The sequence below is a fragment of the Notechis scutatus genome, chromosome 1 (assembly GCF_049901735.1).
Source record: "Notechis scutatus isolate UNSWTSFEM ecotype Mainland chromosome 1, rNotScu1.2, whole genome shotgun sequence".
Classification (NCBI taxonomy): Eukaryota; Metazoa; Chordata; class Lepidosauria; order Squamata; family Elapidae; genus Notechis; species Notechis scutatus.
The window spans coordinates 65,611,666-65,628,922 of NC_142009.1; the positions used below are offsets into that span (position 1 = coordinate 65,611,666).

The 17,257-nt window shown below is 36.9% G+C and overlaps 1 protein-coding gene across 10 annotated transcripts in view; it reads right to left on the reverse strand.

The window, feature by feature from the left end:
- Positions 1-648: 648 nt before the first annotated feature.
- The window catches only part of BIRC6 (baculoviral IAP repeat containing 6), a 148,850-nt gene continuing 132,241 nt past the window's right edge, over positions 649-17,257 (reverse strand). For all 10 annotated transcript variants that reach the window (XM_087966334.1, XM_087966355.1, XM_087966335.1 and 7 more), the window contains 8 exons: positions 14,152-14,297; positions 13,347-13,457; positions 12,178-12,395; positions 10,301-10,462; positions 9,005-9,082; positions 8,158-8,346; positions 2,813-2,947; positions 649-1,329 (listed from right to left, as the gene is read on the reverse strand). In XM_087966334.1, coding sequence (XP_087822460.1) covers positions 1,150-1,329; positions 2,813-2,947; positions 8,158-8,346; positions 9,005-9,082; positions 10,301-10,462; positions 12,178-12,395; positions 13,347-13,457; positions 14,152-14,297 — 1,219 coding nt within the window. In that variant the 3' untranslated portion in view covers positions 649-1,149. The remainder of the gene's footprint in view (positions 1,330-2,812; positions 2,948-8,157; positions 8,347-9,004; positions 9,083-10,300; positions 10,463-12,177; positions 12,396-13,346; positions 13,458-14,151; positions 14,298-17,257) is intronic.

Genomic DNA, 17,257 nt, shown 5'->3' on the forward strand with positions numbered 1-17,257 from the left:
TTAATCTGAAATACATCTTATTTTGAGAATATAATAGGGATAATATTAAATGATAAATAAAATATTGCCAACAAATATTTGTAAACCTGTTTCTACTTCCAAATATAACTCTCCTTCTGTGTTTCCAAATGTTACACATACTGAATCTAGTAATCTATTAGCTTTGAACCATCTGATTACAGAAAAAAATCTCACTATATCCAAATTAATATTTGGAAAATAGATGAGAGGACAGCTCAATCATCTGACTCAGGGCAATATGTAAACCTCTCAAATGAAATATTTGAGAAAATATTTCTAAATATCCAACTAGTATTTTTTGCTTAATTCAAAATCCCGTTTTTAAAAAATACATTTTAATAGTGGGCAAGAAATCTTCAAAATTCTTCAATTGTGCAAAATATTTTGTCTGCTTGAGTAAAAATCACTGAGTTATTAATAAAAAATTTAAAAAGATTAATTCAGTAGTCCACATTTTGGCTGAGGTAAAACCATGTGCATTTATTTCAACTGCATTTTAGAATTAATTAAGCATAAAATTAAATATGTTGACTGTAATAAATTCAGTCATACAAATGCAAGTCTCCAACTATAATGTATTCATGGCAAGATTATTTAAAAAAGGTACCAGTAAAGCATAAGACGGAGCATGTCCATTTGATCTTTATTGAAGAATACAGAAGGTTCTCTTTAGAAATCAAATATGAGAATGGAGATATGGCCAAACGTAAAATCTATCAAATTCAGTGAAAACTGTCTGACTTTAAATAGTAGCTGTAAGAATGACCAATATATATTCTGTTACAACTGCCCTCACTCTACAAGTAAAAAAAAATAATAAACATTCAGTAAACATTCTTTCCTAAGGTAGCTTCCCTTATATAACAGTGATTTATCCATTCTTGTATACATAACTTTTAAACATACCAATCAGTGGTTCTCACAATTGGAAAATAAAAGCACAAAAAAGTTTACACTCTTGTACAGGTAAATAAAAGATCATCTTGAATTAAACTGTATATCCTGAAGGGCATATTAGAGTTTCAATTTCTTTACCTATTACATAATTAGCTTCTTAGATACAAATATTGACATATTTGGCTTGTGCTTCAAAGCCTTGCCTGTCTATTAAGTCCATGTCAACATAGCTCATAATTTGAAGTCACTTGGGAGGTCTTTACTGCTGCTTGGTTGGACTTGCTCGTGCAAGAGAGTGTCCTCAATACTAGTCATGGCACTGCATCTCTCGTCAGGGTCATCCACATCTGGGTCCAAGCCTTCAGGGCAGGGGAGTTTCTGAAGCTCTTCCCGCAGCTGAGCTGTGTGACGCTGTGCACAGAAACATAGATAGGAAAGGTTCCCTTTCACAGCAGTTTGAGTTTGAGACCCCATTAGAGTAAAAACCATTATACATTTTATATGGTGATAAGAGCCAAGGCTGGTTTGTTATTTGCTTGCTAAATTATGGACTAGCAGAAATTGTACAGAAATTAAAAGAAACCAGTCCCATTGAACTGGGTGGGATTTATATCTCAGGACTGTATTAACTGAGAATAATACAGAGAGTGATTTATCTCACAAACCAAGAGCAAGATTTTAAAGAAATTTACAGTAGCCACCTTCAGCTAGTGGGAGAAGCTCTTTCTAATGCTATTGGTAGATGTCATTTGATACCATACTTTAAAGATTGCTTGGATATAGATATGCCATCTTTTATAATACCTTTCTAATTTTCTTAACTTTTAGCCTTCCTAGGAATGGAACAGCAGATTCAAGTGCAGGATCAAGAGAGAAAATGGTTGACTTACCTGTAACCGAAGTTATTCAAGCATTTATCAGTGAATTCACATATATGGGTTACATGATTATACAAAACCAAGTGGAATTTTCTAGCGCTTATGGGAAACACATCCCATGCATTGTACACATGACTAGGCACAGTTTTCAAGAACACCCTTCAGTTTCTGAGACTTGAAATGGGAGAAGAATTACAGCAGCACTTAAGTAACCATTCTTCTCCATCATACTTTTGGTAAGAAGCTAGGTTTATTACTTGGAAGGGGATCGACTTCTCCTAACTGAAAAAAAGACTACATTTCTAAAAACTCATCTCTGTGGAGCAGAGGTCCAGACAAGTTTACATTGTTGGATAAAAGAACATAAAAAAGCTGGGGAGAAGGAGCTGCCCTGCATATGTCAAGAAAGAAATTCCACGCAGAAAGGCCCAACATATGGATTAAATTTTTATAAGATGAGCATGGATCTGAAGAGAGCAGTGCTGCTCAGCTAACGCATAACAATCTACTTGGAAAACACTGATTAAAAAAAAAGACCTAACTCCAGAATGGTCCTTGAAAAGCTGGAAATGGATGTGTAACACTGGAATGAAAGTAGAAAGCAGGTTTTTTTTTTTTTAAAAAATGACTTGTTGGAAATGGGATACAGAAACAAAAGTTCAAGAACAAAGGAATATTTGGGCGAAGAATTACTTCGTTCTTGAAAAGTGAAGGCAGGTTCTCTTGTCCAAAATTATTCCTACTAAAAACACTGTTTTCCATAAAAGGAAGTGATAGTTATTTTAAAATGCTTCAACATTAGTGTGGGGAGAATATTTTCCAAACCAAAAAGAAGGAAAAAGACAATAAAAACAATTCAATCTGGCAACAGGTTTAGTATGCATAAGGTCTAATTTTTAAGGAACTTCCTACCTTAATATATGCATTCATTCATTCATTCATTCATTCATTCACCCACTCACTCACTCTTTCTTGCTGAAGATAGCCATGAATGCATATGATTTTTAGCTTCTTACCTTTAGAGCTGCAGCGTGATGAGACATAGTTCTGCCTACCCGTTTATCGCTGCTGTACTGCTGTATATCTGCTATCCACTCCTCACACTGAGCCATAATCTCTATCCTCTTCAAGTAGAAGTGTTTATGTATAACCTATAACAAATAATAGGAACAGAAATAAGAATTAGCTATGAATTTACAGTTTTAAATTATCTAAGTGTTTAATATATATTCAGGTCTAAAATATCCACATGTCCATCCTATGTATTAAGAGCAAGTATAGCTTCACAATGCTTCTGATGTTTATGAACACGAAATGAACTGCTTCATTTCCTAAGTTCATGGGGCAAATACAGTGGGAAAAGATATGGCTACTTTAAAGCACTGCTGATAGACTTTATGTTTATGATGAGAAACAATCTTGAGAATTGAATTAAATAATTAAATTGGTTTAACTAAGAGTACAATTTTTAATGGGTACAATACTGATTTTTTTAAAAAATAATTTCATTATTCAAAAAATTCTCACATAAACTTTCTTCCCTCTTACTAAACAAAACATCTACAAAACAGCATCTCCTTGCAACATATTTATTTCACAGACCAAAGTGATTAGAACAAATACAACTGTTTTCAGTTATGAAAATAACATTCGTACAATATTTACATTTAAATTTGTTTTGTTTAACAATCTTCCAAAAGGTGTGTGTTTACCATACATGAACCTGAGTATCTCAGAAAATTTTCTATTTACCAATTTGCCCTGTATGACTTTTAATATCTGACTATCTGTGAGATCAATGGATGCTGGTGCAAATTTATTCTCACAAGGGATGGAAGGAGAGCAACCGCGTGGCTTGATCTTTTACTTTTTTTGGTCAACAAAAACCAGTTTGGCCTAGTGGTTAAGGCACCAGCCTACAAAGCAAGAGACAGTGAATTCAAGTCCTGCCTTACTCATAAAAGCGGGGGAGTCAAAAAGCCGGGGGGCAAGATTACCATCTTGGGCCGGTCACTATTAGTGTGACTCACTTCACAGGGTTGTTGCAGTGGGGAAAATGGGAGGAGGAAGGTGTGTTCGATATGGTTGCCAACTTGAGTTACTTGTAAAAATAATAAAAGATGGGATATAAATAAATAATAAAAACTCCATAATGAGTAGACTTACTTGTGTTTGAGCTCACATTCTTAGCTAAATTTTCTTTATTGTATTTTAATTTGATGTTAAAGTTTTATTATAGATTAAACAATTCTTAAATGGATTTTAATATGTTGAATCATGAGTTACTTCCCTGTTTTTTATTCAGTTTACCAGCCATTCAACTGAGAAGATTTTAAAGAACTGAAAGGAAAGGGGTTCTTTATTGAATTTCATGCAGCTTAATGCTTATCAAATTTAAAAAAAAATCACGTTTAACTAGGAGTGTGAAATAAGCCTTAGACACTTGTTCTACCTTTAATATATAAAGTCTTGATAACAAATTACATGAAGAACCTTTTATTTATAAACCTTATCTTATGCAAAAGAGAGATGTTTCTGTTTTGATTTATCATGATAGTTCCTGGTGCCTCAAAATTGAGATAGAAATGCAATGATTGATATGAAAGTATCTATTATTGTTCTATTGTTTTTATTTTTGTTAGTGTTTGTATTTGGTTTTAATTCTATGTTATTCACCCAAAGTCCCAATCTGATAGTTGGATGATTATATATAATAATTAAATAAAGAAGTAAATAAAGAAACCCAAATATAACTCCTACTAGCTTTAAGTACAGTTGAAGTCATCCATTGTTTAAAAACAACCTCTTTGAATATTATTTATGATTAAGATTACAAAAAAAATTGCTAAGAAAATGGGAAGGTTTAGGAACATATAGTTTTGTGGTACAATACTCAAGCCTTAAATACAATTGAAGGAATGCTGGCACTCTATGCACTGATCTATTTATGCTTCTATTAGGTTAATTTAATGCTACTATTGGCCAAATTTAATTCCAAGGGACCATTAGGATTTTGCACTAAAAATGCCAATAGATATTTTATCTATTAACTGCACACAATGCTTTAGAAAATTTTGCAAAAAATACTTGGCAACAATACCTACTATATATACTGTGTCAGAAACAAAAAATCACAAGGAGTTAACTAAGCAGTAATGTATTACAATGGTGGGGGTTATACGACTGATGGATGATGAGAGAGAGACACATATATAATCTTAAACAAGGCCAGGGCTATGCATGATTTATTTTGGCTCCAAATGGAAGTTTGCAAGGTCACTTCCAAATTTGGCAGTAAGTAAAGAAATGTACAGATAATTAGAGGAGAACAGGAGCCAACTATGTATTTCATTAGAGCTGTCTTTAACATGTCATGGCCTTAAAAAGTGGAAGCTAGTGGTCCGGCTTGTTTTCATTGTACTTTAAGTATCAAAGCCCTTTTCTGTGCAATGTTCAGGCTCACCATTGTTTTAATTATAAATCGGTAATTCAGTTTCTACTGCCAACTTCTACAATTGCAAATGCTTTAGGAATGCTACTTCCAACAAAGTAAGTATAGTGCAGAGGAAACTTCAAGGAAGTGAACAGGGTTTAAATATTACTTTGTTTAGCAAAAACAAGATATTCCTATTGCTTTCTTTGAATGTATTCTTTCTTTAGGATGTCCTCTAAACTTGTATGCATAATTAGATATGGGACACTGAACAATCAAATAAAATGAAAAAAAGAATGTTCTTAATTTAAAAGATGTTTTTCCATAAGATGCTTTTATAAAATAATGTTAAATTTGCAGGAAGAAATATTATGTCATTGGTTCAATTTTTCAAATGTACATGTTTCTCAATTGTACAAATAAGGTCGTTGCAGAAATGATATACATTGCTGGCAACGATACACTTTATTTATTTATACAATGCTCAAAAAAATAAAGGGAACACAAAAATAAGACATCCTAGATCTGAATGAATGAAATATTCTTATTAAATACTTTGTTCATTACATAGTTGAATGTGCTGACAACAAAATCACACAAAAATTATCAATGGAAATCAAATTTAGCAACTCACGGAGGTCTGGATTTGGAGTTACACTCAAAATTAAAGTGAAAAAAAACACTACAGGCTGATCCAACTTTGATGTAATGTCCTTAAAACAAGTCAAAATGAGGCTCAGTAGTGTGTGTGGCCTCCACGTGTCTGTATGACTTCCCTACAATGCCTGGGCATGCTCCTGATGAGGTGGCGGATGGTCTCCTGAGGGATCTCCTCCCACACCTGGACTAAAGCATCCCCCAACTCCTGGACAGTCTGTGGTGCAACGTGGCATTGGTGGATGGAGCGAGACTTGATGTCCCAGATGTGCTCAATTGGATTCAGGTCTGGGGAACGAGCGGGCCAGTCCATAACATCAATGCCTTCGTCTTGCAGGAACTGCTGACACACTCCAGCCACATGAGGTCTAGCATAGTCTTGCATTAGGAGGAACCCAGGGCCAACTGCACCAGCATAGGGTCTCACAAGGGATCTGAGGATCTCATCTCGGTACCTAATGACAGTCAGGCTATCTCTGGCGAGCGCATGGAGGGTTGTGCAGCCCCCTAAAGAAATGCCACCCCACACCATTACTGACCCACTGCCAAACCGGTCATGCTGGAGGATGTTGCAGGCAGTAGAACGTTCTCCACGGCATCTCCAGACCCTGTCACGTCTGTCACATGTGCTCAGTGTGAACCTGCTTTCATCTGTGAAGAGCACAGGGCGCCAGTGGCGAATTTGCCAATCTTGGTGTTCTCTGGCAAATGCCAAACGTCCTGCACGGTGTTGGGCTGTAAGCACAACCCCCACCTGTAGACGTCGGGCCCTCATACCACCCTCATGGAGTCTGTTTCTGACTGTTTGAGCAGCCACATGCACATTTGTGGCCCGCTGGAGGTCATTTTGCAGGGCTCTGGCAGTGCTCCTCCTGTTCCTCCTTGCACAAAGGCGGAGGTAGCGGTCCTGATGCTGGGTTGTTGCCCTCCTACGGCCTCCTCCACGTCTCCTGATGTACTGGCCTGTCTCCTGGTAGCGCCTCCATGCTCTGGACACTATGCTGACAGACACAGCAAACCTTCTTGCCACAGCTCGCACTGATGTGCCATCCTGGATGAGCTGCACTACCTGAGCCACTTGTGTGGGTTGTAGACTCCGTCTCATGCTACCACTAGAGTGAAAGCACCGCCAGCATTCAAAAGTGACCAGACCATCAGCCAGAAACCATAGGAACTGAGAAGTGGTCTGTGGTCACCACCTGCAGAACCACTCCTTTATTGGGGATGTCTTGCTAACTGCCTATGCTTTTTACCTGTTGTCTATTCCATTTGCACAACAGCATGTGAAACTGATTGTCAATCAGTGTTGCTACCTAAGTGGACAGTTTGATTTCACAGAAGTGTGATTGACTTGGAGTTACATTGTGTTGTTTAAGTGTTCCCTTTATTTTTTTGAGCAGTGTATTTAGACATTGCCTGGCTGCAAAATGACTCTGGGTAGCTCACAATATAAAAACAAGCAACAATATAAAAAATAAAAATATGTAATACATATAAGTAAACAAAACTGAATCTATTCAAAGAATAACACACACACACACAAACACACACACACAAAACCCTAACCCTAACCCATTCATCCAAAGAATACACTATATATACAAATATCTACAAGCCAAGAATTCTACATCTACCCATCCCCGAGCCCTGGGAGAATAGCTAGTTCTTTTAAACAGATAATTTACAAACAATTGGCATCTCCACAATTACTATATTAAAATGAGATTTCACTTTATATAATAAAAATTTGCAGAACTATTTTTACTACTTGTCTTTGTGAACAATTACTCTTGTAGGCAAAATGGAAGAGGTCTGTATTACTTTGAGAAATAGAGTTTTAGTAAATTCACATATCAATATACAGGTAATTCTCAATGTAAAGACCATTCAAAATTATGACGGTGCTGAGCAAACCTGCCTGAAACATCCTGGAGACACTGCAGCAGCCCCTCCCCCACCATCCTGCCCCAATGGGTCCTTGCAGGTTTTGGGTCTGCTTCTTGTCCTCTTAGGTTCCCACACTCCTTGGGCCTATTCCCTACCCTGTTGAGTGAATGAATACTATGTGAGGAACAACAAGAAAAGTATGCCTGGTAGGCTTAGCAAAGGCGTTCTAGTTGAGAAACAGAACGATGGCTGCTTAATCTATATGCCTTATCTCCATGAGAAACATGTACTTTAGGTCATATCCTTGGCTTGGTTACATTATGGTTCCATTGAAGACCATTAGATTTACAAAGTTAGATCATCTAGAGAACCACAATTACAAACCTCTTTAAAACATGGGGAAGGATTTCTGATTTGTTCAAGCATTGCCCATTTAACGGTTGCTTGCCGTATATTTCCATCATATTCTCTGGAACTCTGTGTGCCACTTGGAGTTCCTCTAGATCTTTCGTAGCCTGGTTCATTGAAATAAGGCTCTGCAACTAAAATGAGCGATTGCACAGAGACCAGTACCTGTAGAAAGAAAAAGAAATGTTTTATATTATAATTTAACATTAGAATGAATGAAAACATAAAAATAACGGAAGCTTTCCATTAACATTGCCCCTTTGCAGAGATCGATTCATGTTAACAAATTGATACTCTGCTCAGTTTAAGTGCTTATATGCTATCATAACACCTTAAACGTACTAGTGTGCCTTTAACAATGTTTTAAAAAGGCTTACAAAACAGTTGATTCTGTTCATGGGAGGAGCACTTTGTGTTTTTACCACTTTTTTCTTGTCAACATAGATCCATTTCCGTTTTGTTTCTTAACATAAAACAATCAAACGATTAAATATTTTGTGCTACAATTCGATAAACATTTTCTTGCTTATCCACAGGCTCTTCCATATGCTGTTTGATAACCTATTGAAACCATGGCTAAATATGTTTATAGTGGACATGAGTAATATGCATTTTGTAAAGAATACTTATATTTAACCATCTCAACGCAAACACTCTACTTAACAGCTTGCTTTCAAGGCATCTGGGGCTAGATGCAATGATGGAAAAATGAAAATATTCATGCAGTGATGTACTTGATTTCTGACATTAGATGCAAATGTTGTAGGATTTATATATTGCAACATCATGACTTATACACACTAATGAAGAAAAAGTTACATACTTGTAAAAAGCTCGATGTCTGGGGATTCCACTTCTCTTCTGGTCTTCCATGCCAGGTATTGAGTATACTTAAACAAACCTGAAAATAAAGATTTTGAACCATTTAGGACTCCAATCCTTTAGGCTTCATAAATGCTATTACATGCTTCTCTCCTGTCCAAAGCTGATGAGCGCTGTATAATTTAAGAAACGGTAAAGTGTCTTCCTCTGTCTTCAAGGGGTGACTGGTATATTATAAAACATATCATCATGATCTTCTACTGAAAATAAACTCTGATGTTATACACTGAATTCAGAAATACAGTTAATATACAGAGACTGGTTTCTACTTACTGGTAGATCTGAATATATATATGTTTTCTGAGGTTTCGCGGGTATTTGTATGTGGATCTTTGGTTAATCGGGTTTTCTCCCGCGTAAAATTGGAAGTAACTTGGTGACGTTTTGACAAAGTCTCATTCGTCATCTTCAGGCTTGTGTCTTCGGCTTTGTGCTTCTCAGAGTGATGTGAGCTTGCAGCTGCTTCTTCCTTTTAACTGGCTGGAGGTGTGTTCTGTTCAGGTGGGGGCTTGGTTGTGCTCAGGTTGGTCTAGTTACTGGGGGATTTGAGCTGGTGAGCTGTGATCTTGCTGTTTGGCTTCGAGTTCGTGGTCGTGACCAACCTGAGCACAACCAAGCTCCCACCTGAACAGAACACACCTCCAGCCAATCAGAACATGGCCAACCCCCCAACCAATGAGAACACAGCCAAACCCCCAACCAATGAGAACACACCCCACCCAATCAGAACACAGCCAAGCCCCCACCCAATCAAGTCACACCCCACTAGCAGTTAAAAGGAAGAAGCAGCTGCAAGCTCACATCACTCTGAGAAGCACAGAGCTGAAGACAGAAGCCTGAAGATGATGAATGAGACTTCATCGAAATGTTGCCTAGATACTTCCAATCTTACGCGGGAGAAAACCCGAATAACCAAAGATCCACATACAAATACCCCGAGAACCTCAGAAAACAAATTTTATATATATATATATATATATATATATATATATATATATATATATATATATATATATATATATATATAAAAAATATACACACACACACACACACACACAATCTTAATAGTATTTTATGGGGCCTTTCCAGGCAACAGTATTTTATTTTATACAAAGCAAATTATGATCTTATATTTTCATTCTACTAAATTAAAACTGTAGATGCCAACTTCACCAAGGATGACCAGAAGATTTGTTTTCATCACACTGGTCTGCAATGAATCTGACCAACCATTTACCTTGCCATCATTGTATAGGTTTGGATTGAATCTCACGCTGTGTCCTCCAGTTGTTTCCAGGTTGACAAGTGGAGGTGAATTAGGATAGTCTTGTGGAAAATACACATCAAATTCAAAACAGCCATTTGCATAAGGTGTGTCTGCTGGGCCAGTTATCAAAACCTTTTGAAAAAGTTAAATTCAGTTATTCTTAAGAATCAAAAGAAACCAGATCAGAATACAATTTGCCATAGAAATTACAACTGGTTAATTAGCTACCGTATATACTCGAGTATAAGCCGAGTTTTTCAGCCCATTTTTTGTGCTGAAAAAATCCCCCTCGGCTTATACTCGAGTCAGATTCCCTCTGAAAAAAAATGGTGTGGAGCTCTGGAGCTGGGCAGGTGCTTCCCTGCTTCCGTGTTTCCTTTGCAACTTTTAAGCATGGGGTAATCGGAAGCAGAAAAGTTCTTGCATGAGGATATATTTTTTTTTTTAACTTTTTAGGGGGGAAAGACCCACCGTCATGCGAGAATGCTCAGACACGAAATCTATCCGCCCGAAAATAAGTGTATGTGTGTGTGTGGGGGGAATTTTAACAGAGGGAAGATGTAGGGAGAAGGCAAAAGCGACGGAAGATCCTTCAGGGGAAACTGAGGGGGAGACTCACCCTTGGTCCAGATGAGCCCCTTCCCGCCCCTAAGGAAGCAGAGGCAGCCAGCAAGGGCAGGCAAGCCCCGCTTCACAGACTCCGTCCGTCCTCACTCCCACCCACCCAAAGCCACGAAGTCCCCCAATCGCGCAGCCCAGAATCGCCCTCCCTCAGGGGCAGCAACGACGCCCGGTTTTTCCCGAGACAAGAAGCTCCGGCGTGCAATGAAAGCGCCCTGGCTCTAGGCTCAGAAAACAACGCGAGCCAAGGTCGCCTGCCCGCTCGGCTTCTCCAACATCCGGCATCGCCCTGTTCTATGTGCCGGGCCCGGCAAGTCCAAGCAGCCAGCGCGTGGAGCAGGACGGCGCCGGACATCGTTGGCTGCCTCTTTCGCAGCACGGGAGGCCTCCCGGCTGGCCAGCTGCTCTCCTCCTTCTCTGCCTGTTTGTTATGTGTGACCCAGGAGGAGGAGACTGGCTGGCTGGTTGGGGAGGCTTTCTGCGCCAAGGAGGCGGCTGCTGGTGTCCGGCTTTGCTCCGTTTCTCCGATGGTCCGGCGCGGCCCTGTTCTTTACTTTGCCTTTCCCTTCCCGAGGCGACGCGGGACTGGCGGCAGCAACTCCCAACAGCCCCAGCCGGGAAGGGAAAGGCAAAAGCGCTTGCCTTTCCTTCCCGAGGCGGCGCAGGACTGGGGCCGCACCGGCGGCAGCAACTCCCAACAGCCCCAGCCGGGAAGGGAAAGGCAAAAAGCGCTTTTTTTGTGTAAAATTAGGTGCCTCGGCTTATATTCGGGTCGACTTATACTCGAGTATATACGGTAATTTACTTTTTCAAGCAATAGTCTTTGGCTAAATTTACCTTTACTCTTACTTCTGAATGGCTGTTTGGCTTCTTTCTCCTAAACAGATGGGCACAGCCTCTTTTATCTGCAGCTAATGATAGTCCCTAGAGTTTTCACTTCTCTCTGTTTTTTTTATTTCAATGACTTGTCTCTCCTGTTTCCTTTTTGCTCTTCTGTCATCTTTCTGTTCATAAAACTAAAACAAATTTAGGAGACGGGTTCTGGCAAACTTGTTTCCATAAGAACTTGAACACTAGACTTGAAAAGCGAACTAACTGAACTATCAAATTCTATCAGGTGGGAAAGAGATGTATAGAAGCAGAGGCCTAAATTGCCCCTTGAATCTTCCCAGGTCCAATAAGTATATTACTTAACTAGCATAGTGGATATAAGTTTGGCTTTTTACCTTCATGATATCTAGTCTCTCCTCATCACAGCGGACAAAAACACTGGATGATGAAGAAAGTGGCAGTGACGTAGAAAGCGTTACAGCTTCTTGGGCAAGACGTCGGGCTCTAGCAGCACTGTTTGCATCAGTGGCATTTTTCACCTGAGACATGTAGTGGTAATTTACTTTAAACACAAGTTTCCCATCATCATCTTCAGAAACCATCTCAAAAGTATCTAAAAATAAAAAGCATTACATTCTTACTTAGGAGAGGAAAAATGTAATTTTAACTGGATAAAATAATTAAATTTAATAAAAACAAATCAGTAGATAAAAATATTTTCACAAAACAGTTCTAAAAGATTAAAATGTCAGTCCAAATTCCGCCCCAGTTCATATCTACACTATCTCTACATACTGTGTAATTTAAAACTGTGAAGTTATTCTGCCTATGTATTCTTCCAGAATACAACAGTAATGATACAATAACAATAATTATAGGAGAAGGTGAGTTATTAAGAATTAAGAACAAGGATAGCTCTCCTGGTTTAGGGCAAGACATTCCTTAGTCCAGCACTTTTCTCATAGTGGCCAATCTGATGCCTGTTGGTGCTCACAAAAAGGAAGTAAAGATATACTCCTCTCTTGTAAGTGTTAACTGCAAAAAACATAAGAGAATTCTTTATAGATTTGCTAAAATAGCAATAGTCTTCCTCAAACTATGATACTGTTTCTGCTTCACTAACATTTATTCTTCGAAATGCCTTCCAAAATATATTTGCATAATGTTACCTTTCTTGCTTATTTCAAATTTATTTGTCAAAGTTGCATTTCCCTTGAAAGTTTTGCTAGTGCTCCTGGTTTTCTCTTTCTTACTCCATTACAAATACTAAACTTGTACTAAACTTCAGGTAATTATATCCAGAATTTTGACAAACATTTTTGGCAAATTTTAATTTATATGTAGCTTTGAGGGTAGGAATTGTGGGTGGTTGTATCTTCTTGTATTGTCTAAATCATTAAACACATTCTGAAAGGACTACAAGGAGTAATACAAATATCTCTTTTGTCAATCTTTCATATAGATATTCCATTAAAAATGTGTTTGAAAATTAAACCTCAAAGCAACAAAAGCAACAAAGATGCCTTTGAGTTGTTTAATGCTATAATATAGATTATTTACTTACCAAACTGGAGCTTTTTCATTACAGCTACATATTTCTCTTCAAGAGATCTTAAAACTGACAATGGCTTGGGTTTCATTGCAGCTTTTTTAGAGGATTCAGCCAATTTTCTCTCTATTGTAATGGTTACAACAAAACATATAACATTTAATACAGGACTGTTAAATTACTGCAAAATTCAGAAGTACCATTTTGCATAATCAAAAAACAGTCTCATCCTAATTGTAGAGACACTATGCTTAAAATCAAACATAATGGCATTTTTTGGAACCAACGTTGTGCATTATTTTTCCCCTTGTGGAGCTGGGGTGGGCGTGGCCTGCGTGTGACATATCCGGCCTGTGGGCCTCCACTTTGATACCCCTGGCCTAGAGTCTCTACATTGCCACAAATGGACACCAAACAGACCTTTCTTAATTCCAACCTTTCTTGAATTTCCCTTAACGCTCATCTAGCACCAAAATAATGCTAACAGTTAGTTGACTAGAATCCTGGGCACAGGCAATACATCAGTTTAACTGGAACTTCATGTGTGGCCTTGATCTTCCACACCTGAGACACGTATGCAAAAGAACTTGGGGTAATGTTTCATTTTTCTATGTCTCAGGAAGAATGATGAAGTTCTTGCCCAGGTATATTAGTTACATCAGATACATTTGATGTATTTTTTAATTTTTTAAAATGATTGCATGTTACTTTTTATCTACTTGTCCATACTTTGTTTTAAAGTTTTTCATTTTTGAACTCATTGTTATCTCAGTCTTGTTGAGAACTAAAAGATGGAATGCAAAAATTCATGCTCATTTACCTTGATTAGCTTGACGCAAACTTGTTGTCGCAGCGTAAACAATTTCAGCCGTCCTTTGGATATCGGGCACCAAAAGAGTCAGCCCCTCTGGTTCTTGATCTGAAGACTCTGACTTTACTCCAGGTTTTGACTTGTCTTTTTTTGATCTACAGAATAGGTCAAAATTGGACAAGATTTAAAAAAGAAAAACTTTGATAGAAGTGAAAATGTTTACGAAATATGCTTTAAATATAACGCATTGAAAGATTAACCCGGCATGTGCCTTTAAAATGTGGAAACCATATAATAAAAATAAAATTTAATATATAGAATTTGAACCACATTCTTCTCGAAACGGATAAACAGGACATCTCTAACAAAACAACACTGAAGCAATAAATCTTTTGCAAGGTTTATGAGACTACCTGAAAATGGCCTCTAGTTTTCCATATGTGCATACATTGCACACTTCTGCTAGAACTGTTAACAAAATGGTTTGACTACCTATGCACATGCTGAGACAACTGGGAACAGATTTCAAAGCAATTTTTTGCAAAGCACCTCTATCTAAAGTTTTGCATATCCCCAACAAATGCAGGTTTCTTGTGTATGTGTGTGTACACGTGTATATATAAATTTTTTCTTTCCTTTTTTCTCTATCCAAATTTTATTTATTTTTCTCTATCAAGACAATGCTGATAAATGCTTCTTTAAATTCTAGCAAAGTAAGTGTATAAAATCTATTTCAGAAACTAGAATAATTAGTATGCTGAATAAGCTAAGTTGCGAAACATGTGCATGGAATATTTGCGTAAATATCAGCATTTAAATTTTATTCTAAGTTCCTTGTGTCTGATTAATTTGACTACTTTTCTTCATTTATTTTTCTTAAGTTTAACTTAATTTGTCATCTAACTCTTATTAAAGCTAATAGGCTAATACTTCTTGTTTTACTGCTTTTATTTATCAGATTTTAATGTGCCTTTCATCTACAGTATAACAAATAATATTTTTGTTCAACATAAAACCTTCTCCTAGTAAAAGCTTTTTATTATCTGGAGTCAGGAGAAATACGAATTATAATTTGTTCTGATTTTCTTAATCCAACTTCTAGATTCTGGATATTTTTGTTGTATTTTCTTTATTCTGAATGCTTGCTTTAACATATAAATTTATTTTGTTGTTCTTGTTCTGAAATATTTTGTTTGCCCCCTTTTCTGGTTATTTTATAATTCATGGGACAGGCAAACATGTTCCCTTTTAATATTATTATTTTCTATTTTTATTGTCTGATTATCAATTGCTTTCTTTTATTTATATTATATTCTGTCTGCTTTTCTTTACTAAACTTTTTAAAGATATTCTTTCTCTTGACCCAGATTTTTGCACATTTTTCATTCTAAAACTTAATACAAGCTGACTTTCTATGATAGCTTTTATACCTATTCGTCCTCTTGTGGGCAATAATATTTTTCTCCATTATCATCATTATTTTCAAATTCCGTGGAATCAATGCAATAACTTTTCTGTTATTAATATATTCTACTCAAATTATTGCTATAATACTTTTTCATTATATTTTGCCAATGTTTTCTGCTTGTATTATGTACTATTCTGAGTGAGAAAGAAGTTGACTACTTTTTCATTTTTTTCTACTGTGTATTTTGGGAATTCATTTATTTCTTTAGTTCTCTTATTAAGGATACTTTTTCATTTTTTTCTTTAATATTGGGGTTCCTCAAGGACTTATTTAAGATGCTCTTCGGAAATGTTTGACTCATTAATGACCTGTTTATTTCTGAAGAACAATGGCAACATATCACAAGTATCCTATGTCTACCTGAGTTCCATTATGAAAGAAAAAGAGGCTAGGAATGTACCAATATGAATCTTGGTTTTGGGTCTTATTCTTTTTGCCCAAATTTAATAATTTAGTTATAATTTTCAGCTGTCAAACATTAAGTACATTTCAGTTGAAATTTCTATATTCTATTTCTGTATTCAATATTCAATACACATATATTGGCATGGTAAGAAATTGTTGGGGCACATAAGGACCAACAATTTCATTATTTTTTCAGTATATCCATAAATATTTGAAAAAATAAGTTCATAATGCTGAAAACTTTGAACATAATTCAAATCCAGCCATTGGAGAAATATACTGTTCAAAACCCACCACAGTATTCCTATTTACACCGGGTTTTAATTGTTCTACAATCAGCTTAGCTTTTTAAAAAATCTAGATGGAGGGGTCTTTTTTCTCCAATTCCTTTATGCTTTAAAACGAACTAAAAATTAGGTGTGGCTTGATAAATATTGTAATACAGTGAAGTACCAACTATGAAGATAATAATTAATATTCAACATGATCCCAGGACACGAGCTCTAAGATTAGAGTAAGATGGAGTTGCTTAAGAAGGTATAGACGGTTAGTTATCATCCCTATGAAGTGCTGCATAGTCCTATTCTTTAAAAAACATTAAATTTGGTTTCATAATTTTTGTCTTGTCTTCTATTAATACACTTGTTTTGGAATTCAGATCAATTCTGAATTTTGGTGTGATCGTCTCAATTTATTAAATATTAATGTTTTAATGTATCCAAAATTTCTAGCATCTGTTGGTTCCAAAAAAAGATTTCCTAGAGTTATGTAGGGTTTTTAGACAAAGAGTTTATAGTGGACTACAGAAGGAATAGATCAGACACCCAGCCCTTGCTTCTCAATGGAGACCGAGTGGAGCAAGTGGTCAGTTTTAAGTTTCTGGGTGTTATCATAAAAGAGGACCCGACCTAGGGGACTCACATTGCAGCACTGGTCAAAAGGGATCAGCAGAAATTATACTACCTGAGACTTCTCAGGAAGCAACAACTGAATGAAAAACTGCTGGTGACCTTCTACCGCTGCACCAGAGAGAGTATTTTAACTTACTGCACCTGTATATGGTTTGCCAATTGCACAGTGGCAGATAGGACAGCACTCCAGAGGTTAGCATCACTGCCCAGAGGATCATTGGTTGCCTTCTCCCCTCTTTGGAAGAGCTTTATAGATCCCGCTGCCTTAAAAAAGTTCAAAACATTCTTAAAGATCCATCACATCCTGGGCACCCTTTTTTTGAACTATTAC